Raw genomic sequence first — 24,956 nt, forward strand, 5'->3', positions numbered from 1 at the left:
CAGAAAAACAAGGCAGTTCCATTGAGTTCCGGCTCTCACAAGTTTCACTGTAATGTTTCACCATCAGGAAGATATCAATTAAGGATTTGTTTGAACTGATTTTCCTTTTATTTTGCTCTGTGAAACTTCAAGGGCACTCTACAATGAAATTCCAAATCTAGGAAACCAATACAATTAGAATGCAGGAAAATGAGCCAACAAAGTATAAAATCCACAAGGGCAGGGACCATGACTAGTTTTGTTTATTAATATACCCTCTCTGCCTGCCACAGTCACACTCAAATATTTGTTGACTCAAATAAAGAATCACCACAGGTGATCAGTATTATCTGTCTTAAAGGCAATTTAGCAATACAGGTAAAAAGCCTTAAATTTCTGCATAACTTTGACCAGCGAGTCCACTTTTAGGAATTTCTCCTAGGCAATTACATACGTTGAGCAAAAACCTGGATTTAAGGATGTTCTTCACGGTCCTGAGTTTTTGTAAAAGCAGAAACCTGCTACCAACCCAATATCCTAAATGGACTGCCTAGTGTGTACCTCTCATCATAAATAATAGAGTGCCACTGTATACCAACCTCTGTTCTACTTGCTTTATCCAGATAAGAAATGGAGACAAGAATATTCCCTTATAGTGTGACTGTTGAGTGTTAAAGAAGTTAATTCCATACCATGAAATACTATTCTATTAACAGTGAGTATTGGGAATGGAGGAGGAGGGATTGGGAGAACAGTAGTGCTTTGGAAAAAAAATGTATTTTCATAATTTTAAATTTGAAAGGTTATAAAAAATCCTGTATAAAACCAAAAATCAATGAGACTATTTCATAGTATGGAATTGACTTCTTTTAACACTTCAGCAATCCCCTGTAATACTCTTGTCCCTGTTCCTTATTTCACCCAGATAAAGAAACTGAAGCAGAGGGAGGTTACCCAAGACACACTAAGAGGGGAAGAGCCAGGTTTCAATGTCACTACCTGACCCCAGAGTCCTAGTGACGCCTTCAAAACAATGCTGTCCAAAAAAGGATTTATCAACTCTCTTTATCTTTTATTCATCCCCCTTTTTAAGAATCAGCAATCCTCCAAGGGTCCAGGTCTTCATGGTAAAAATCACCATGTAGGAGTCTCATAGGTACACCCCCACCAGCCGGTAGATCTCACTGATGTTTTGTTTTACACAGGATTTTTTAAAATAATATTTCAAATATGAAAATCCTTTTTTTCCAAAGCACTACTGTTCTCCCAATCCCTTCTCTTCCACTCCCAGCACTCACTGTTGACAGAATAGTATTTCATGGAATGGAAAGATCAACAATAAATCCAAAGTGAAAATAAAACCGTATACACAAAGAATTTCATTTTCATACAACACACAGTACTTTGGTGAAATTATGAATTATGTTTTTAAATTCCTGTGACCACTGGCTTGTGAGCCAGGGACTGGCCGACCATCACTTTAAGAACTGAAAAGGTGGACCTACAGAAAGTAGGACAAGCAATTCCAGGCATGGGAAAAAGAGACTCCTGGACAAGTACATGAAGCCTGGGCTTGCAGGGGCAGGTGCTCAGTTGGGAGCAATGAGGGTATAAAAATTCACAGTAGGTGTCAGGGCCTCTGGGTCAGAAGTTAGGACAAACGGCATTCGATTGAGTGGTTGCAATGTGACACCTCAGAGGTGGCAAAGGTGCAGCTTATGAGTCTGAGCCTGGTGAGACTTCTGGTCAAGCCTTGTTTTATCATTTGGGAATGAACACATAGGTATGGGCAAAACAAAAACAAACTAAGTAAAATGCGTCTGAAACCAGTGAGCAAGTAGTCAAGACTATGAAAACAAGTTTTATTTTATTTTTGGCTTGAAAGATAATATCAGAGCCAATGACATTAAAGGAATCCCCTGTGCTCTTCAATATGCAAACTCTTTCTTCTAAGAGTTGCCCCAATGTGATCTCAAGAGTCCATGCTAACTCCTTTTCTGGGAACTTCCTTTTCTTAACTGTTATATTCTTGAAGAGCCTGGGCCATGAAGAGTTTACCTAGGTTCTGGGCAGTGAACTCCTTGATGTTCTGGCAGTAAGTGTTAATCTGGCCTGTGCATTTGGGAAACGGAGAAAGAGAATACGTCATTATGTGTTCCACAAATCGTAAAATGACCAAGAACAATATAGTCAAACAAGAATATCAGCAGTATTTTTTTTTAATCAAGAATTTATAAGAATCAGTTCTAACATGGAAAATGAAGAAAAACCACAACTTTTTAAAAGGCCATCAGCAGTAAATACATACTAGCTGTCAGTCAAAATGTACTGTCTGTGCAGATCAGACCAGCACTATACTAGGGCAACTGAGAAAACAGCACTGGCTCTCCTTAGCAAGGTGGAAAGGAGATACAAAAACATAAAATCATAGAGCTGAAAATAAACCCGACTCACCTGACCCAGAAATGAGCTAGTAGCTTTCGGTGTGGAAATGCTCAGTTTGGAAATGTAAGGGTTCATCCAGAGTGCCTCTGGAGCCCTCTCTCCACCCAAGCAGAGCAGGAGCAGAGTCCACTTGAAGAAAGGACTCCATCATTGCTTTTTAAGTCTTAAAACCAATGGTCTGATGCAATAGTCAGGCATTTTAACCCCCTTATATATATATACATTTTTTTTTTAATGTGGTGAAAATATACATAATAAAACATATGCCAACTCAACAATTTCTATATGTACAATTCTGTGACACTGATTACGGTCTTCCAAGTTTTACAACCATTCTCACTATCCTCTTCCAAATCATTCCACCACCATTAACATAAACTCAATGCCCCCTAAGTAAAAACTCCCTCTCACCTCTGGTAACCACTAGTAATCTTTAGCTTCTATATATTTTCTTGTTTTATATAAGTGAGATCATACGGTATTTGTCTTACTGACTGACTTATTTTGATCACCGTGATGTTTTCAAGGTTCATCCACGTTGTGGCATGTATCAGGACTTCACTTCTCTTTACGGGTGAGTAAGAGCCCTCCCCTGGTGCAGTGATTAAGTGCTTGGCTGCTAACCAGGTCTAACCAGGTCGGTCTGAACCCATCAGCCGCTCCATAGGAGAAAGATGTGGCAGTCCGCTTCCTTAAAGATTTACAGCCTTGGAAACCCTGTGCAGCAGTTCTGCTCTGTCCTATAGGGTCACTACGAATTAGAATCGACTAGATGGCAATGTGCTTTACTATTCCATTGTATGTACGTATGTATCACATTTTGTTTATCCATTCATCTGCTGGCTATTATGAAAAGTGCTGCAATGAACACTGATGTACAGTTTTCTGTTTGCACTCCTGCCTTCATTTCTTCTGTGTACATACCTAGGACTGGGACCGCTGGGTCATATGGTAGCTCTATGTTCAACATTTTCAGCAAGGATCAAACTGTTTTCCACAGTGGCTGTACCATTTTGCATTCCCACCAGCAACAGATGCGGGTTCCAGTTTCTCCACAACCTCACCAGCACCCACTGTTTTCCGTTTTTCTGTTCACTGCTATTCCAGTAAGGGAGCCCTGGTGGCACAGTGGTTAACAGCTCGGCTGCTAACTGAAAGGTCGGCAGTTCGAATCCACCAGCCGCTCCTTGGGGGGCAGTTCTACTCTGTCCTATAGGGTTGCTATGACTTGGAATTGACTCGATGGCAGCGGGTTTGGTTTTTGTTTTTTTTTTATTCTAATGGGGTGAGGTGGTATCTCAATTGTGATTTGTATCTCTCTAATAGCTAACGACAATAAGCATCTTTTCTTGTGTTTGTTGGACATATAAATATCCTCTTTGGTGAACTCTGTTCAAATCCTTTGCCCATTTTTTAATGGGGTTGTCCATCTTATTGTTGTTAAGCTGTTCACACATTTTTTTGAAAGTATAAAAAATACAAATCTGTTTCAAATGTCTCAGTTTCCTAAATTTAATTTATATTAGAAAGTTTTAAGGAATCTGGATTTTTTCCCACACTAAAAATATATCAATAGAATAGAGAAATTATGAAACATCAGCTTTTCTTTGAGTAAGACTTTCACTCTAATAATACCAAACAGTATTTAACAACAACATTTACAAAGAAGACTACTATTATTAAGGACTCCCTGGGTGACACAAACAGTTGTGTGCTCAGCTACTAACGGAAAGGTTGGCAGTTCAAATCCACCCAGAGGTGCCTTGAAAGGAAGTCTTGGTAATCTATTTCCAGAAGGTCACAGCCACTGAAAACTCTATGGGGTGCAGTCCTATTCTGACACACATGGGGTCACCATGAGTCAGAACTGACTGGATAGCAACTGTTTTTTTTTTTTTTTTTTTTAAGTAAGGTTATTACAGCCAAGTAAGAACATGAATGTTAATATATTTAAATCAAGTCCTACCATAGGGTGGAAGGTCTCCACTACATTAAACCAAAAAACCAAACCAGTTACCATCAAGTCAATTCCAACTCATGGCAACCCCTGTGCATTAGAGTTGAGCTGTGCTCCACAGCATTTTCAATGACTCAATATTTGGAAGTAGATTACCAGGCCTTTCTTCTGAGGCGTATCTAGATAGCTGGTGTTAAATGTTAAGTATCTCCAAATAAAGTCAATCCAGAATTACACTTATGTTGCCACAATTTAAGTCAAAGTAAGGGAAAGGTACTTTTCTTCCACTCAAAAAATTCAATTCAATTCCACTCAAGCACCTTCTTGTACAGATATGGGCTCAATGCTAAGCTAGAAACTAAAGAGTAAGGGGTTTCAGCCAAATTATCTTTTTCATTATGATTGTAAATGTTTTTTCTTGGTTTCCGTGAAAGATGACTCAAATACAGCCATGCCATTTTAGGAAATTTAAAATGCCATCTCAAAATATTTAGATGTATTCAGAGTGAAGCACTGAAAGGACATCAGAAATAACACTGACTTACGAATTCTTAAATATCAGAAATTACAGATGCCAGATTCATCATTCAACCATTTTAAACACAGTAGCTTTTTTAGTATATTTTTCTGCTTCTGGATTTCTCATAGTCTTCAACTTCCTAAGCGGACAGAGAAAACTGACCAGGTTTCTGCACTGGCTAACAATACCTGCAATGAGCAGCGAATCCATCCTGGCAGGGGGCTGGGGTGGCTTGAAGAGTTTAGACAGGTCCTCCTCGGGGAGCGGGGGTTCTCCTCGACTCTGGCGCTGCATATTCTCCTGCTGGCGTCGCTGCTGATACTAAAATTCAGAGAGAAAAGGATTTCGTTATTTTTCTCCACTTCAAGAAGAAGAAAGACCTCCCTCACTGATGCAACCAGCAAAACCCTATTGCTCTGAACTCCAATTTCAGTTTTATAAACTGTAACCATTGGTAATTCTTGCTTCCAAGTAGCTAAATATGGCAACGGTCCAATAAATCTCCCTTATTGTAAACTCTACTGTCACTCTGAGCTAGAAGTGTCTATAACTAATTCAGAAAAACAAAACTGGCATATAAGTAACAGGGACTTAAAAGGCAAAGAAGCTTGTGATTGGTGAGTGAAACGGAGTGAGCTTACCATTTATTACAATGGGGTAAATGACAGCATTACACAGACCCTAACTTTAATAACTAAGTAATGAACTACTACACTGGGGAATTCTTTCAGCTTTATCCCTACTGAAATAAAATAACAATTCTGATGATATTATCATTGTTATTTTTATTATTATTACTATCCTTAATAAGAGATAAGCATCTGCTCTGTGTCTTGGCTAAGAAAGAAAACTAGCTCAGATGATGCTTCAAAGACTGGATTCCTATGATTCTCTGAAAAGAAGGTGGGAAAAAATACGTATTTTTTAAAATAAAGATAGTCCTCGAATTATGATGTATTCAAATTAAGACAAATTGCACTTAGGATCATCCTTTTTTTTCTTTTTCCGGGGGCGGGAGGTATATCCCATCATCAGTAATATGTACTACATACAATGTTGCAGTGTGCAATTTGCTGATGTTATCATTCCCATGCCAACCACCAAAGACTGGATTTATAAAGATGCTGTTAGGAGATGTCGAGTCAATTCAGACTCATAGCGACCTTGAGTACAACAGAATGAAACACTGCCTGGGGTCCTGCACCATCCTCACAATCGTTGCTATGTTTAAACCAATTGTTGCAGCCACCATGTCAATCCATCTCGCTGAGGGTCTTCTTCTTTTTCACTGACCCTCTACTTTACCAAGCACGACGTCCTTCTCCAGGGACTGGTCCCTCCTGATAACACGTCCAAAGTAGCAAGACGTCTTTTCATCCTCCCTTCTAAGTAGCATTCTGGCTGTACTTCCAATGAAAGATTTGTTTGTTCTTTCGTAAATCCATGTTATATTTAATATTCTTCATCAACACCGTAATTCAAAGGGATCAATTCTTCTTTGGTCTTCTTTATTCATTGTCCATCTCTGCCATGCATATGAGATGACTGAAAATACCATGGCTTGGGTCAGGTGCACCTTAGTCCTCATAGTGACATCGTTGTTTTTCAACACTTGAAAGAGGTCTTTTGTACCAGATTTACCCAATGCAATCCGTCCTTTGATTTCTCAAGTGCTGCTTCCATGAGTGTTGATTGTGGAGCCAAGTAAAATGAAATCCTTGACAACTTCAGTATTTTCTTCATATATCATTATGTTGCTTATTGGTCCAGTTGTGAGGATTTTTATGTTGAGGTGTAATCCATACTCAGTGCTTTAGTGTTTGATCTTCATCAGTAGGCACTTCAAATCCTCTTCCCTTTCAGCAAACAAGGTTGTGTCATCTGCATATTACAGGCTGTTAATTAGTCTTCCTCCAAACCTGATGCCGCACTCTTCTTCACAGAGTCTGGCTTCTCAGATTATTTGCTCAGCATACAGATGGAGTAAGTAAGGTGTAAGAATATAACCCTGACACACACCTTTTCTGATTTTAAACCATGCAGCATCCCCTTGTTCTGTTCGAAGGACTGCGCCTTGGTCTATGTACAGATTCCACATGAGCACAATTAAGTGTTCTGGAATTCCCATTCTATGCAATGTTATCCATAATTTGTTATGATCCACACAGTCAACTGCCTTTGCATAGTCAATAAAACACAGGTAAACATCTTTCTGGAATTCTCTGCCTTCAGCCAAGATCCATCTAACATCAGCAGTGATATACCTTGTTCCACGTCCTCTTCTGAATCTGGCTTGAATTTCTGGCAGTTTCCTGGAGAGGTACTACTGCAACTATTTTTGAATGATCTTAAGTAAAATTTTACTTGTGTGTGATTATTAACGATATTGTTCAATAGTTTCCACATTTGGTTGGATCACCTTTCTTTGGAATGGGCAGAAATATGGGTCTCTTCTAGTTGGTTGGCCAGGTAGCTGTCTTTCAAATTCTTGGCACAGCGCTTCCAGCATTGCATACATTTGTTGAAACGTCTCAATTGGTATTCCATCAGTTCCTGAAGCCTTGTTTTTCACCAATGCCTTCAGTGTAGCTTGGACTTCTTCCTTCAGTACCATCAGTTCTTGATCACATACTATCTCCTGAAATGGTTGAACACTGATCAATTCTTTTCAGTCCAGTGAATCTGTGTAGTCCATCTTCTTTTGATGCATCCTGTGTAGTTCAATATTTTGCCCAAAGAATCCTTCAATAATGCAATTTGAGGCTTGAATTTTTTCTTCAGTTCTCTCAGCTTGAGAAATGCCAAGCATGTTCTGCCCTTTTGGTTTTCTATCTCCAGGTCTTCGCACACTGAATTATAATACTTTTTCTTCTCGAGCCACCCTTTGAAATCCTCTGTTCAGCTCTTTTACTTCATCATTTCCTCCTTTTGCTTTAGCTACTCTACGTTCAAAGAGTAACTTTCAGAGTCTCTTCTGACATCCATTTTGGTCTTTTCTTTCTTTCCTGTCTTTTTAATGACCTTTTGCTTTCTTCATGTATGATGTCCTAGATGTCATCCCACAACCTGTCTGATCTTCGGTCATTAGTGTTCAATAGAGTCAAATCTATTCTTGAGATGGTCTCTAAATTCAGGTGGGATATACTCAAGGTCGTTCTTTGGCTCTCCTGGATTTGTCTTAATTTTCTTCAAATTCAGCTTAAACTTGCATAAGAGCCATTGATAGTCTGTTCCACAGTCGGCCTCTAGCCTGGTTCTGACTGATGATATTGAGCTTCTCCATTGTCTCTTTCCACAGACATAGTCGATTTGATTCCTGTGTATTCCATCCCAGCGAGGTCCACATGTATAGTCGCTGTTCATGTTGCTGAAAAGAGGTTATTCGCAATGAAAAGTTGTCGGTCTTGCAAAATTCTATCATGCAATCTCCTATGTCATTTCTGTCACCAAGGCCGTTATTTTCCAACTACTGATCCTCCGTCTTTACTTCCAACTCTTGCATTCCAATAACCAGTAATTATTAATGCATCTTGACTGCATGTTTGATCAATTTCAGACTGCAGAAGCTAGTAAAAGTGTTCAATTTCTTCATTTATCGAATTAGTGCTTGGTGCATAAATATGAACAATAGCCACATCAACTGGTCTTCCTTGTAGGTATATGGATATTATCTCACTGACAGCGTTGTACTTCAGGATTGATCTTGAAATGTTCTTTTTGATGATGAATGAGACACCATTCCTCTTCATTTTGTCATTCCCGGCATAGCAGACCATATGATCGTCTGATTCAAAATGGCCAAAACCAGTTCATTTCAGCTCACTAATGCCTAGGATATTGATCTTTTTGTGTTCCATTTCATTTTTGACTACTTCCAATTTTCCTAGATTCATACTTCGTACATTACACATTCTGATTATTAATGGATGTTTGCAGCTGTTTCTTTTCATTTTGAGTCATGCCACAACAGCAAATGAAGGCCCTGAAAACTTCACTCCATCCACATCATTAAGGTTGACTCTTTTGAGGAGGTAGCTCTTCCCCAGGTCGGATTTTGAGTGCCTTCCAACCTGAGGGGCTCATCTTCTACCACTGTATCAGAAAATGTTCTGCTGTTATTCATAAGGTTTTCACTGGCCAATTTTTTCAGAAGTAGACTGCCAGGTCCTTCTTCCTAGTCTGTCTTCATCTGGAAGCTCCACTGAAACCTGTCCATCATGGGTGACCTTGCTTGTATTCGAAATACCGGCGGCATAGCTTTCAGCATCACAGCAATACACAAGCCACTACACTACAACAAACTGACAGACGAGTGGTGGATTTATAAAGATACTGATAATAAAAGGCAGTAATAATGAAAACTAAAAAAAAAAAAAAAAGGAGGTATTTGACTTATGTCAGAACTGACTCATGATGGAGTCATCGGAATAGAACACCATCTTAAGTTGGGAACTACCTATATATATTTTATCTGTATGTGTGTGTGTTGTAAATCAACTGGAAACTACAGATCAATTATAGTCAAGAGCTAATACATAAAACCTTTGAAAGCCGGAATCTGTGTAAGGAGGAAACCTGTCAGAGAGGGAAAATTCAAATCTTTTCCACTAGAAGGGGGAGATAGAAAAGTAGTAAGACTGCACCCTGCCAGAAGTGGAAAACATGCCAAACCCGGAAAAAAAAGGCAGTCTCGTTGAGTTCTGGCTTTCACAGGTTTCACTGTGTTTGTGAGTTTCTTGCAACAACAGAGGAAACAGTATCTTACACATAGGCAAGTAATGAGAAACCAAGGTGGGTTAGTAAAAATTTAGTCCTTGGATTCCTATGAAAATTGAAAGGACAGCTCTTCCTAAAGAAGAAGAGTAACCTGTTTTGCAAAGATTCTTGTAGTCTTTTATGGGGTATGAGAGTAACATGAGATAAATCTTGAATGGTGCTGGTCTGAATAAATGTAAAATTTTGCTAAATTTAAAGATATTAGAATTCCAAAAAGTTATCTGTAAATTTGGTTTCCAGAATCAACTGTCTCAGAGATGGGAGATATTCACTTTGATACCACAGGCTAGTCCTTTACCTACATGAAGGACCAGTCAGAGAACAGAATCAAGCTGGGTTATCAGAGACTTCGAAACACATCTCTTCAGTTAAAGAAGATACTTTACAAATTTATGCTTTCTCAATTCTAAATATGGTAAAAACAATGTATTTTAAATTTTACTAAATGTAGGAACTCTAATATTTAGAATTTTTTAACACACTATTCTCAGAACTACTTAGTTGTGCTTAGAATTCTATATTAACAGCACCTAGTTTAAAGTTCGTTTTAAGAAACACAATAGTCAAACACTATTTTCACAGATAAACATTGTAGAATTAACTTATCTATGAATCAAATGCTAAGAACATTTTAGAGCAATACAGTCCAAAAACAATGTTCCAGGAACTCTGAAAATCCTGTGGCCTTCAGGCAACACTAATAAAGAAAAGGTTAAATGGCCACAGCATCATATATGTGCATGTGAGAATATGCAGGTAATTCTAGCGTTTTCATCTGTATTATACTATCTATTTCACAGCAGTTGGTCTATTATTTCCTATCAAAATTGCTTCCTCTTAATCACAGTTGCTCAGTTTTTCAAATGAACTGAAGATTACTGACTATGCTGCAATGAGTCACTACCAACCCAATTATAGCTGGTAAAGAAATGAGCTGTGACATTTTGGAATCTCTTTCCCTCTGCTTTACTCAATACATGTACCTCTTATCTGCATAACTTGGGCATCATAATCTGAGCTTAATACACCAATTGTCTTAAGATAGGCATTTTCAAGTCCAGCTTGTAGATAATATATTAGGAACATACAATACTATATAAAGAAAAATACATAGAAACAATATTTAGAAAAAAAAAATCTTTGTAAATATGACACAGTCACTAGCTAACAGTCAATGATTTACCAAAGATAATTTAGATCATTTTGAAGATGACTCTTGAAGTGTCATACTTAGAGAAATGAATTCGATGATGTTTGTTGAATTTTTACATAATACGAACCTGATGTTTCTGCTGCTGCTGTTTACTAGTGTTTCTCATGTACGTGTTATATTTGATGATATCTTGGCTCATTTCATCCACTCTGTCCATCAGCAACTGTAGATTCTTCCCCAAATGACTGCTGAAATGTAAAGTAAATATACTGACATGTTGTACCTCAAATTATGGTTTTGCCATTGCTCTAAACAATTCTGAGTTACTAAATGGATCTGCCTTTTGATACAAGAATGAGAGCACATACACACATAAAATCAGGGGTAGAGGAAAGAATCTGAGTCAGCCTGTTATTAATCTTTCCATGTTGAAGCCACACCTGTACCACCGGTATCTGAAACAGCTGTTTCTTACCGTCAGAGCACACATACGCTAGGATAGCAACTGTTACAACTACCAGATAAAATATCTATAGAGTATATTTTCTTAATAACCAAATTTAACTCAAACTCAGAAGTCCTGAACACTTTTCCTTAACATGCCCGAGTTTAATTGTGCTCCAGGGCATGTAAATGAGTAGTCATAGGAAAAGAAGAACCAAATAAACAGTGGGATTGGCCGGTGAGGAGACACAGACCCTTTCATTTTCACCAATGAAAGACTGAGGCCCAAAGAGCTATACGAAGTACAAGAAATGTCATAAGGAACTACATGATTAGTTGTTAAACACATCATTTATGGAGGGAAAGGTCACTACCAATCCTGTGACTAGAGGTTGTCAGGGGAGGAAACAGGGGGAACAGTGGCAATGGAGAAAAACAAAAAGAGAGGGACTGCCATATATACAGAGAAAAGTCTATTATTTATACCCAAATCTTTAATCTTAGAGACTGACTATACAACGTTTTTAGTAATGAAAAAGACATCGCTAGAACAGACCCCCTCCCCCACCAAATAAATGTTTTTAATGTAAAGTACTAATATTATGTCCTGTGTATTGCTGTTGTTGTTTAGGTACCGTCAAGTCAGTTCTAACTCATAGCAACCCTATGTCAAACAGAACGAAACACTGCCTTGCACCATTCTCAGAATCATTGCTATGTTTGAGCTCATTGTTACAGCCACTGTATCAATCCATTATGTGCTGTAAGCATACATAAGAATAATGAAAGAACACTGCCACACACACAGATATGTGAACTTTGATCATTTCACATAACTTATACTAAAATAAATCTCTTCAGAAATATATTCAATCAGAAATACTAAAAAAACTACACAGCACAGGCCTTGAAGGGCACAAGAAATTAACTATGCATAACCATTTCACTGATGACATTCACAGGAAATCAGATCAATTACCAAGAGCAATTTTATGGGGAATCTTTTCAGTACCAGTTCAACTAGAACACCGAAACAGGGAATTACTGTTAGGAATTTCAATAATATAGAATTTTCTTTTACTGCCGAGGAAACAAAGAACTGAAAACAGATAACTTAAACAGATGTGTACCAGGACATGGAGTGATAAGTCTGCTCTGGCTACGGTATCAACTCACCCTTATTATTTTTATATATGATGTCTACCCTCTAGTTTATTTTTTTAAAGAGGAAATAAAAACAGAATTGTTTTTCATGTGTGAAAAGCTGAAGGCTTATGTAACACATTTTTTTAAAAATTAATAAAGGCTATTATGGAATAACCATTAGAACTTTCATCTAATAAAATTAAAAATTTGGAGGGTTTTTTTTTTTTTTTTTAATTAAAGGGAATGTGGTATGTTTTATTCATAGTGTAGAACAAATTTATCAGGTAAATCAAAGAACTGGTATCCAAATATAGGTTGTGTAAGGCAAGACCAAGCAAATGTTTAAGGAGCTGCTTAACAATGATTTCTGGTGAGGTGTCTCACAAAAATTTTTATGGCAACTGGCCGACCACCATCACACTACTAGTATTAGAAATTAAAAATTTAGATGTACAAAAGTTACATTTGAGTCTTTTCCTACTATACATAAAAGTAAAATGTAAAAGATAAAAACTATAACGAAGTATTTGTCTAGAGCTTCGTTGCTATGGCGAACTGGGAACATTTTCCTGGCTATTATAAATGCTGCTTTAGACAAACAGACATTACAGACCAGCTCTTTGGTAATGTCAAAGCCCAGGAGAGTTTTATTTGTTTTGATGCTCAATAAAGGAAGCTTGGGAAAAGGTGAAGACATGGATTATACAAGCAAAAGCTTTCATGTAGTAAATTTAAAGCAAGAAAATTATAACTATATACTTAATACATCAAATTATAACCCTGCATGCTGAAAAAGGTTCTTAAATGCTTTAAATACAGGTGCGTCAAATGTGTTTATAAAAGCAATAAAGAAAAATATGAATTTCTAAAATAGACAAATGAAAAGATCATTATGAATATATGTTTGCAGTCAAACAGTACAGTCTTTGGTGCCAAAATTAGCCTTGTGACCTGATGGTATCACTTAGCACTTCGTCTACCACTCAGTTGCCATCTCCCTCCCCCGTAAAGACTTTCTAGTAGCCCTCATGATGGACCCATGCAATGGAAGGTGACATTCCAACCACAGCCCTATCCATACTGAACGCGAAGAAGAACACTGGCCTCTGTGGTCCTTCTGGGTTTATCTCACTTCCCTTATACTGGGGAAGTTGAAAATCTGCATGTTCTTGTGTGCTTCTATCTGAAACAATTAGAACTTTGATAAAAATAATTGAGCTTCTGCACCAAACTTGTTGCTTAAGAAAATACAATTTATTTCTTTCAGTCATTCAACATATATACTGACTAATCACCTACTCTGTCCATCTAATTTTAGACTTGTAGCAGGTCAGCTGCTAGCCATTTCCCACCACACAAAAACATATTTAAGAGGATATATACATGACTCTGTTCACATATCTGTTAAAAGCAACAGGTGAGGAGAAAGTAATCATCAATTCCATAAAGGGAACAATCTGTTTTGGAACAACTCAGTCAGCACTATACCAGTGTTAATATATATATAATATCTTGGCAACTAGGTAGCTAAAGCAGTCACATTAGAGGAAACTTGTCACTATTGTCTAAGATGGTAAAAGCCAGTGTTAGGTTAAGAAAATTCAAATTTTAGTTGAAAACTCAAACGACTGGAAGCTTACAACTGACATAATCTTCGTCTGAGCAAGGGCAAGTGCAACCGGTAAAAGAAAGAAGCAGTTCTGTCTCCTGAGTGTTATTAAATATCCAGACACAGTACCATAAGCCTCTGGGGACAGTATACAATAAATAAACCTCAGCCAAATCACCACCACCACCACCACCCCCAACCCAGGGGCATTTACAGTATCACAGCACAAATGATACAGCAAATGGTTCTCAGAACATGAGCACTTAGTATTCCAACACTGTTCACTTTATCAGTCTGGCGTTTTTCCTGGTATCTTAACAAGGCCCGACAAGTACTACATGTTGTTACATACATCTTACTAACCTCAAAATGTTCTTAAGTAATTTTTTTCTTGTTTTGTAAGTAAAGTATATGTAAAAGAATCTTGTGCAGGAAGTGACAGTGTTCAAGAGGGACTTTTCATTAGGCAGGGCTACTTACCTGCTTGCAAGGCTGAGCAATTCATGTTTATCTGCTACAGCTGACTTCTTCTCTAGCTCCCACATTAGGACGTTGATCAGATGTGAATTTTTTATTACAATCGGCACTTCTTCAAACATGTGCTCGAAGGTGATATTTGCCTTTTTCAATCTGTGAAGCATGTTAAAAACACTTTACTCTGGTGGTCAGAAGTAGGTATTAAATTGACTGCTTCATACATTTTACCTAAATACAAACCTTCTCCAGGATCTTTATGTTTCATTAGCAAGCATCTTTTTAAAAAGGGAGAGAAACTAGAGTTTTAGTCAAGTATAAGCTGAGTGTTCTGAATAACTCTGAAAATGATCTGAGTTTTGAACTATTAAGCCTGAAAATAAGATTCTTACCCCCAAAAAAAAAACAAACCTATTCATTCTTTATAATCAGGTGTCTTTAAATTTCATTGCTACTGAAATATAAATATCATAGAAAGGTATGCTAAACAATCTATGTCTAAAACATTTTTTAAAAGTAAATAGCAAAAGAGAGAATACCCCCGTTCTTGAAAAGTTCACTTTAGAAGCCTACTGAACTAAAGAGATTAACAACTAGCGAAACAGTCACAGGATACTCCACATACAATGGTTCAGGACACAGCACAAACGCAGCTTCTCATAGTTTAGTTGTAACTACCATACCCAGGAACAGTTCATTTTAAATTCTTTGCGCCTTAATTTCTTTTGGGGTCAAGTGAGAAAACAGCAATGAGTTGTCCTAAATGAAGTCAAAACCATTAACTTTGATTTAATAAATAAAATTCCTATAATTAACAGAAAATAAAAGGATTTAAAAAAAAAAATTTAATGTAATTATTCCAATGCCATAAAGTAGGACGACAAACTAGCTCTATCAATTAGTTCTCTTCACGTTATTGGAAATTCTCAAGTCATATTATTGGAAATTCTTAAATTTCTAATAAGCTGCACTCTTTACCAAATCCTTAAAATGTTTATATCTTTCCCACTCCCTCATGAAACAGGAGCTCAGAAAGGAAGACATACAGCTCACAACTGCTCCGACACACAGCTTACAATCTGACAGTCTCTGATCACTCTTTCCATCTTCCTTTACGCAATCATTTATTCCTTCAAATTCGGTAGCTAATTAATTCTCACCCTAACAAAATTCGCCCTTGGTGAGAAAAACAGATGGGACATTCCATAAAAAAATAGTTTAAACATGGAAAGGGAGAAATTAAGTGACTCTTGGCCACGCAGAAAACTTCTCCAGTCCACGTGGCAAAAGTGTTACCACACCACCAGCGAGGACTCAATAAATGTGGCAAACAAAAATTTTAAAAGAAAAGTGCCAAACTTTTACCATACGCCTTCACAAACCCAAAACACTTACGCTTCAGGAGAAAAATCCTTCTCTTTACAAACTTCCATCAGCTTAGGAGTCAGTCTGTATGCCTTCAGCGAGAGAGACCCTTGGGCAGTTTTTATGGGATCTCAAATAAGGAAAAGAAAAAAAAATTACTAAGAATTTGTCACTACCAGTGCTCAAACAACACTGATTTGGGGCACATTTTGTTATTTATCACACAGTCTTTGCAAAATAAAGATCAAAATAAAAAATAATCAGAACATAATTTGAAACAGATCCAACCCATTTTAGCAAACCAGTTAGTGAAAATTTAGGGTCCTAGCTATCCTACATATAATAGGTAGAATAATTTCCTCCCTGAAATAAAAACAGAAGACTCAAAATACAGTTGTGTTATTTTCAAATCAATTCCTCAGCTAGAACCAGGAATTCATCTTACAGAATTAGGAGAAAAAATTGATGAATATTAAACATGAAAATTCACTGCATGCATTTCTGTAGTTCTGTATTTTAAAATGAACAACCCTGCAAAGAAAATTTATTCATTCTAATAATCACTGTTCAACTTTCTTAGTTAAAATGGATTCTGAAAACAGAATGACTAAAGTCAAACTGCTATCACAAAGTGTCTTTTTAGTTGTAGAGAAACTAATTTTATCCAAACTAACTGCTTAAACACTCCGTGAGTAAGAGAGCTTAACACTTGCTGCATGATAATGGCTCCGGCACGCCAATATTCGCCTAAAACCTGTGTTAACATTCATGTTGTCTGAAACTTAACACAGTGAAACTTTTAGCAATAGGTGCTAAAGTAAAAACAAAAATAGACTGAAACAAGTGGAAAATTCATCAAGGTCTGATGATGCAACGTTTCCAGCCAATATAAGTACGCTTTAACAACTTGTTCTTTACTGTAATCCAATTGTTAACATACTGAAACAATTTTGGGGCAGCTCATAAGATTGATCGTATTCATTAGTATTTTTTCTGACAGATACTCAGGACGTTACATTTACTTCTCAGCTGGAAACTATATGCAAGTCTGCCAGATACGGCAAACTGTGAGTGTTTGGGGAGGGGGAAGGCTATAAAGCTGTTAAATTGCCTACAGTTCTGATACAGCACAGAACATCTGGTCTGGAGAGCTTGAGGAAACACCATTAAATAGGCCGAAAAGAAAAAAATCTTTGTGCTAAGAAACAGTCCAGGTTTTGTACGCTGCTGTCAGAGGCATTAAAAAAAAAAAAAAAAAAACTTGGCAAGCTGTGTTATGATTGGTCAGTCACGTACAGAGCCAGACACTCCAGCAATCGGGGTTTGTTAGACATCTGGTCTAGTTCCACCAGCTCCTGCAATGAGGGAGGGGAGATGGAGGAATAAAAATGAAGCAGCTACTCCAGCATTCCAAAACGTACACATCAGGGCTCTGATAGCAAGAAAAATAAACAGAAAGAAGGAAACCCTGTCTAGACTTAGCTGCTGCTGAGGCTGCTGCAGAAACAGGGTTGGTATTTACTTGAGAAGCCCTGCCAGGCTGCTCTTAGAGGCAAAAAGACAGAAAGCAAAAATAGTAGTAATAATATTAAGGGAAGAAAAGAATAATAAAGGAACCTCCCACTAACCGTAAATGAGAACGACAGATTCTTCAATGGCATGCTGGTAACTGAACTGAGAATCCAGGAGCGCCCGGGTGACGAACGAGCCATAGTATGTGGACTGGTACCAGCCCACGTGGAGATGATCAATGTTTACATGGCGAAGGCTCCGCATCATTTCCATCTGATACTGGACTAGATGTCAAGCAGGGCGGAATAAAACAAACAAACAAAAAAAACTATTTAATGATGTTAATATTAAAAATAAGCCTTTTTGGAAATAAATTTCTATGGAACTGTTTATTAGCTATAGGCAATAGGCTTCAGATTCAACAATTCATGCAGCCACATACAAAGAAAACAAAATTAAGCTTTCAAATCACTGGGGCTTTCCTTTTTTTTCCTCTAATAAAAAACCATTTTATAGAAAGGTTATTAAAAATACAATATTAATGCCTTGTTCTAAATAAGAAATTATTACCTGTGGTTCCCACTCCCCGTTTTTAAACTCAGAAAATAGTAAAGGTTTAAGAAAATATCTGTTTAATTAATAAACTGGTTGTAAGAAGTTGCATTTGCATTAATAAGTAAGAAAAGTTATCAATCTCTTCTTCAATGCAGCTCTTAGAACTGAAAAGTTAAAACCTTCAGTAAAACTAATGGGGAAACAGCTATCACATTAAATATAAACAGGATACAGGCTGTAGCTAATTTAAAATGTAAGAATTCATTTCTGCCTTCATCTGGTGCCCCCTACTGCATATGCTAAATTTTAAAATGAACGTGTTTCTCTTGTCTGTGTGTTCCTTTGTGTTAAGTAACACTTTTTTTCATCAGAACAGTTAATAAAGTTACATTTTAATCACCATATATGGAAAGAAAAGTTTTAGTTACTCTCAGTTTTGTCAAATGACTATAATGTATGTTATTGACTTAGAGCAGTACTAACTAGAAAAATAGGTGCAAATAGACAATATACGAAACAAGACACCAAAGCAAAAAGCAATTACAGTCCAATAACAGTAGATACAGCATAAAATTCTATACTCAACATAATATCCAAGCTACTCCTATTATAACAAATGCATGACCATGCTCAATAAACATATGTGCTTAATTAGGAAGTTAACCATTTTATTTTCAAATGTCTTAATTAGTTTTTAGCTAAAGTAACGTTCTGTCATTTCCATGGTTATAACGGTACTATGGTTTTACAGAGCAAACAAGATTCAGTGTTGTAAAGTATAAAAGAGCCTTCCTCATATGGACATGGTCTTATTTTTCAACACCTGTTGTTATCAGGCAAATAAATTATATATCTGCTTATTCTAAAGATTATATTTCTCACGATAAAAGATGATACTACTCAAGAATTAATGTATCTTCTTAGTTTTTCTTTTGTTATTTAGCAAAGCTAGAGAAAAGGAAAGACCCAAACAAAGTTCTACTCTCACTCGCTGCAGGAACCTTCTTAGGCCCGTGGCAAAGTTGCAACAAAGCTAGAAGATGTCTACACTGTCAACATGTACACCAGCTTAAGCGAGTCTATTTTGAAAGTGGATTTATTCATCCTGAAAAAGGGGAGAAAGTTAATATAGAGATAGTTTGACTACCATTATTTCTTTTGTTCTTTGTTTTTAAGGGTCTGGGAGAAAGGGGTGATATCCAACACTTTTATATACCAAACCAGTGTTTCTATAGATTGTTAATAAAATGAGAAAGCAAAGTCATACAGCCCATGTTATATTTTAAACCACTATTGAAAACACCACAACCTTAGAAATCAATTTTACACATAATATGATGATCTCAAGCAGCAGCAGCAGCAGTATAAAATTAATACTCTAATCTTCCTATATCAGTTACCCTTTTACCTTAATCCTTTCTCTCTCTGGCATATACGAGAATCTGCCCTAGCTAGTTTAATAGATTTATATCAACCACGCGAATTTGGGAAGTGGTATAGAATCAATGTTAAGGTCTCTTTCTGCTTTAAAATGTCATGATTCTTTTAACTTGAAGTAAAATAACTGATGTGAGAAATAAACTTTAATCAAAATTAACTTCCAAATGAAAAGTTTCAATACCACCAAAAAAAAAAACCAGGGGCTAGAACACAATTTGCTGTTTATTCTAAAGATATAAGAAAGAGATACTGGGCAGAGATTGTCAAGCAATTGACAGTAAAAACACGATTTTATTGAACGATCTTAAAAAAAAAAAAAAAAACAGTACTTACGAAACATCTGTTACTATACAATTTATCGATAACATTAGCAGAAGTTAGAGTCTACCAACTTGCATAGCAGAAAGACGACTTGTCATCTAGAGATCTAGCTCTGAGATATCCCACAGACTTCCTGTCTAGCTACCATCTTTCTCTTGTGCTCAGCTTTCCCATCTCCAAAAAGATCAGAGAGCTCTTTCCAGTCAAAATGTTACCACTCCAAATTATTCACTGAATATTCTAATTATAAAAAATGGTTTCTCTATTAGCTAAGGCAGGGCCTTCAGTAGGCATTCATATTTAAAATAAAAATACATATAAATTTTATAAATAAAAATGCATTTCTCTGAGAAGTATTCTGCAATCTTGCTAAATCTCCCCTCAAATAACCTGAATACAACAGATTTCATAATAGCATTTTTAGCCTACAAAGGGTAAAAGCCTAAGATTGATAGCAAACCACCAAATTCCTCTTCATCCAGTCTTATCCACATTATAGCCCCCCAGATAAGGATGAAAAGGAAGCGTTTCTTTAAGCCAGGAAAGAGAGCGATATTAAGGACCATGACATGGCAGAGTTATCACTGCTCCAATGTATTTACTTCCAGGGACTAAGGAGTGGGGAAATGAGCTACTATATTATTGGGGGTGGGTGGCTTCCATTTTCTTCTTCCACAACTTAGAAAATCAAGGCATACAAGTTTTTACAAGGCTTTAAACAAACTTATTTATAAGGTCATACTGATGACCTAAATACTTTGGATGAGTATTAAAATTTAACAGTTAAGAGCAATGACAGATGAGTTGATGAAATTGTTTTTAAAAATCTACAGTGCACTGGAATTTCACTACTACACAATAAAATAATGTGACATTCCAGGACATTCTCTGTCTTGGTTTGGTCTTACTCCTCACCTCAATTTTAAAAATTAAAAAATAAAAGAAACATTTTTTTTTTTAAATAAAAATGAGTATCCTGTCTCTCAGAGGCATCACAGAGAGAAAGGAAGGACGTGAAAGGAACTGATCCTGGAAAACGTGGGCGTGGTAATGCTCCAAAAATGCAGCTGGGATGCACTGAGGCCCAGTCCTTGCTGGGGCTGCTCAAATGAGGCTTCAATAAATGTACTGCTCAAAAAGAGGTCAATATGATTTAATAAAATAAAGAAAGAAGTGATGTTATTTCTACTATCAACAAACCAAGGAAGCAGAGACACAAATCATAAAATACCAAGTAAATTGCTTTGTATCGGCAGACTTCTAGGTCGGTGTCCTTGTTTTAGTGTTGACACAGACTGTGATCCCTGCCTACCTGCACCCCCACTTCTTCCCTCCTCCTCCACCCAAGTTTTCAAAAGGTACAAAATCAAACCCTGCAAAAATGCTTCCTGGTAAAGCTAAGTAGGTTCACCCACTGCACAGCAAACTCTCACTTAGCTAAACTGTCTCAAAAACGTGCTCCCGGCGGCCACCACCGATCAACTGGTCAGAGCTGCCACACCAGCTGACACCTGTTTATCCCCTCTGGCCTATGGTAGACACAAGGGAAAAAATCATGAAATGTTGACACTCCAGTTTGTTTTGCACAGGAAATAAGGAATGAGCACTCCAGATTCTAATCTCCCAGGCTAATGTCACTGCTTTTGTGGCTACCCTGGTATCTCTCTCAGAAGTTATATTGGGAGTTAAGGACAAGATGAAAGCGGACTGGGAGGGGAGGCTTATGACATCTGGAAGTGGCTGTGACAATACTCTGTTATAGATCACAGACCAGTGAATGTACATTAGTGCTATCTGCCTTCTCATCCCTAGCTGGTCCTCACTTTCCTGGGCTGGTGCTTTAAAAGAAGGGTATAAAAGATATAGCCAGGCCCGGATACAGTTCACTTCTATCTAGCTTAAAGAGTACCTAATACTTCAGAAGGAAGAGAATCACAACAAAAGAAACAAAAAGGGAAAGGAGAAGGAAAAGATTTGTTCCCTGGTATAAAGTGCCCTAATTCCCTATTGCTGAGTTCATGAAGATCAATGAAGTACAGAAATAAATATTTATTGGCAACTTTGTAGAGTTGGTCAGTAATTTGACACTTCCATTTTGTTCTGAAGTTCTCATTATTTAACAGAAGCCCAAGCAGCAGTTTTCAACCAATGACATTCGCTCCTGAGTTAATGGATAAACGTTCCTAGGGAACTTCCTAAAGTTAAATGGCAAGGGGAAATTTTTTTTTGGAGGGGTGACTATTTTAAAATTTATGATAATGTTCAACAGAAGGGTTTAGAATTGTGTAATGAGAATGTTAGGAAAGAACCTTTTTTAAAGCATTCTCAGTTTAAAAGCAAACACCCTACCAACTGAAGAGGAACAGTACACAGCAAATGAATTTCAAAGACAAACTGGTAGTTACCACTAAGCCAACTTCAAATTACTAATACAAAAGCTGCACTTAGATGCAATTGAGGTGGTGCTGCAAAATTTGGAAGGATTATAAAAATGAGCTTTAGTTTTAGAAATCTCTTCAACCTCTACAATTGTCTTAATTGGTTAAGCCTCTCCCAAGCAAAGGACAGCCTGGTTTACAACACTAACTGTTCCAACTCTGGCACCGGTATATTCATATTCACTTTTTCCAGATACCCTCTTTGCAAAACAGTCAATTTTAAAGCACCTAGAGCTAAAACTGTCTTAACTGAGGCAGGCTGCCCAATAACTATTCCTTTAAAAAATCTACCACACTTTCTCTTGTTTTATCTTCAATTATGAAAACACTGACAATAATATGTTATCTTACTTTAAAATGCTGTATCTGGAGTTACACTGGCATACACCGAAAGGCAAGTATATGGTTTGAGCTCTCCTGAGGATGACTGGGAAGGACAGTGGATTACGAACTTTATTGTTCTGTGAGAAGATTAACCAGTATTCTTTTTACCTTAAACTCCTCATCCCCGTTTTTAAAATCACCTTTTTTATTTCATTATTTTAAGTGAACCCTCATGAAATGGAAACCCTGGTGGCGTAATGATTAAGTGCTACAGCTTACCAAAAGGTCAGCAGTTTGAATCCACCAGGCACTCCTTGGAAACTCTATGCAGCAGTTCTAGTCTGTCCTATAGGGTCACTATGAGTCGGAATCAACTCGACAGCACTGGGTTTGGTTTTTGGTCCTCACGAAATACAATTTTTCACTGAAAAAATAGGAACAATGAATTGTCCACATTTGGCTAGGCTAGGATGAGCTAAGAGTAGGAAGTTAAAGCTGTAGCATACTCTAAAACTGAGATCTGTCTAGCAGATTAAGGGTGGTGAGAAGTGTTTTATAGATGTCTTATTAGGTTATCCAGGCACTTTAAAAAAGCAAAGTAACTTAATTTAAATTTTAAAAATTAAAGTCAATTTAATGGACCTACTGTCTTATTTAATGACTTAAGTTTACCAAATAAATCCAAATTATTTTTTAAATATACATAAACATAGCCTGGAGGGAAAGTGGGCAGACAGGCACCAGGGGAAAAAACTAGCCCTTATTGAACACTTAGGGAGAACTAGTGACACAGTGGTTAAGCATTCGACTGTTAACCGAAAGGTCGGCGGTTCGAACCCACCTGCTGCTGCTCCGTGGAAGAAAGATGGGACACTGCTTCTGTAAAGATACAGCCTTGAAAACTCTATAGGGCAGTTCTAATCTACTCTATAGGGTCACTCGGAGACGGAATTTGACTCAACAGCAATAGGTTTGGTTTTATTGACACTTACTGTATATCAGACTTTCTGCAAGTGGTTTATATGTTATTCGACTTTGTTCCTCACAATAATGAGCTAATCATGATTACTGAAATATCCTTTCAGAAAAGCTGTTTCCCACAGCTAGGGAAGTGGCAGCACTCAATCTGACTTGAGGCTCTGACTCCAAAGCCAAGTAACCAGTCATTTAGAGAATATCATCGTTCCTTACAGTAAAGTGCAGTAAAGTTTATCCGAATCAATAAAGCACGGCACACAGATACTACAGAAACATACAACATATCTCTAGGTTTTCTGAAACCACAGCTTGTGTATATTCAATCATAAATTAAAAAATCAGTAACTTAGCACTACCAATAAGATTTTAAATGATAAAAGTACCTTCAAAGATTTCTAAATGTCAGAGTTGATAATTATCACAAATATGTACTGTAACTCCTAACTGGAAAACACTGCATTCTATGTTACTATTTGAAACTTGTGCCAAGACTACTTTGTAACTAAATACTGGCTCAGATCAAAGACGACCCGCACAAACACATCAAGTAAGGGAACAGAGACCAGAACTAGTATACACTCTTTGCAGCAAAGAAACAAGCTAAACTCAATCAGGAGATATAAATGGCCTAAAAAGCAAACAAACAAAATCCCACAACTTTCCTGAAACAAACCAATGATTTCAACAAACAACAGAGAAGCGAAATACATCAAAATCTCCTATCTGTTCTGGCACAAGCATTAACCTAAGAAAGACTTTTAAGAAAATAATTACAAGCCTCTTTTCCAGCCGTACCATGTGATAACCAGTGAGCATTCACAGGCTATGAACTGTGAAGGCTCTGCCCCATTATTTAACAAGATAAACTTTAGTCTGTGCTACCCTGTTCATATCGGACTTTCTGCCAAGCCGCACATACGTTTCAGGCAATGTTCAAAGCCAGTAGCAGATGTAGACTTAAGCAAACAGAATGTGCATTTGAAAAAAGAATTAAGTAACAGTTGACTTTGGGTAGAGAGAATTATGGAGCCTACAGGTTTCTTAAAACGTCCATATTCTCTCTTCAACCAGTCTATATCACGTATTCATCATTTTTTTTTCCAATTAATGCATCTGTTATTAATGCCACCCTTGTGACTGCTTAAGAATTCTGGTAACGGTTCAATTTTTCTCAATAAAGTGTCCAATATAAATTCTACTCTACCTAGAAACTAATCTGTTCTATTTAAACAGAAATAAAAATGCTGCCATAGTAATCTTACAGAAATATTTTTTTTAAAACAGTTCATTTGTCCTTGGTGGTTTAATTTCTTCTTAAAGTGTTTGTGAATTCTGACAAATGATTTATTTTGAAGGCCAAGCTGGGGATAAGAAAATGGGGAGGGTGGACACTATATTTTGTCTTTTAAAACTATTAAGAGCTTTGAAAACTACTGGAAATCAGGTTTTTCAAGAGGTTGTAATATGCCTCAGTAAGTCTTCTATGAAATACATGAGACTCTTCATGGAAAATAACATGT

General features: G+C 37.0%; 1 protein-coding gene across 2 annotated transcripts in view; it reads right to left on the reverse strand.

Annotated features, from left to right (window-relative positions):
• Nucleotides 1-1,474: 1,474 nt before the first annotated feature.
• The window catches only part of EIF3H (eukaryotic translation initiation factor 3 subunit H), a 110,237-nt gene continuing 86,755 nt past the window's right edge, over nt 1,475-24,956 (reverse strand). Inside the window, exons 3-8 of one of the 2 annotated variants that reach the window (XM_023728165.1) lie at nt 17,497-17,664; nt 15,899-15,998; nt 14,510-14,659; nt 10,958-11,075; nt 5,090-5,222; nt 1,475-2,091 (exon numbers count right to left, since the gene is read on the reverse strand). In XM_023728165.1, the coding sequence (XP_023583933.1) occupies nt 1,994-2,091; nt 5,090-5,222; nt 10,958-11,075; nt 14,510-14,659; nt 15,899-15,998; nt 17,497-17,664 (767 nt within the window). In that variant the 3' untranslated portion in view covers nt 1,475-1,993. Of the gene's footprint in view, nt 2,092-5,089; nt 5,223-10,957; nt 11,079-14,509; nt 14,660-15,898; nt 15,999-17,496; nt 17,665-24,956 lie in introns of both variants that reach the window. The other variant, XM_004372962.3, reaches the window with a different exon arrangement.

This window comes from Trichechus manatus, unplaced genomic scaffold, assembly GCF_000243295.1.
Source record: "Trichechus manatus latirostris isolate Lorelei unplaced genomic scaffold, TriManLat1.0 scaffold00022, whole genome shotgun sequence".
Lineage (NCBI taxonomy): Eukaryota > Metazoa > Chordata > Mammalia > Sirenia > Trichechidae > Trichechus > Trichechus manatus.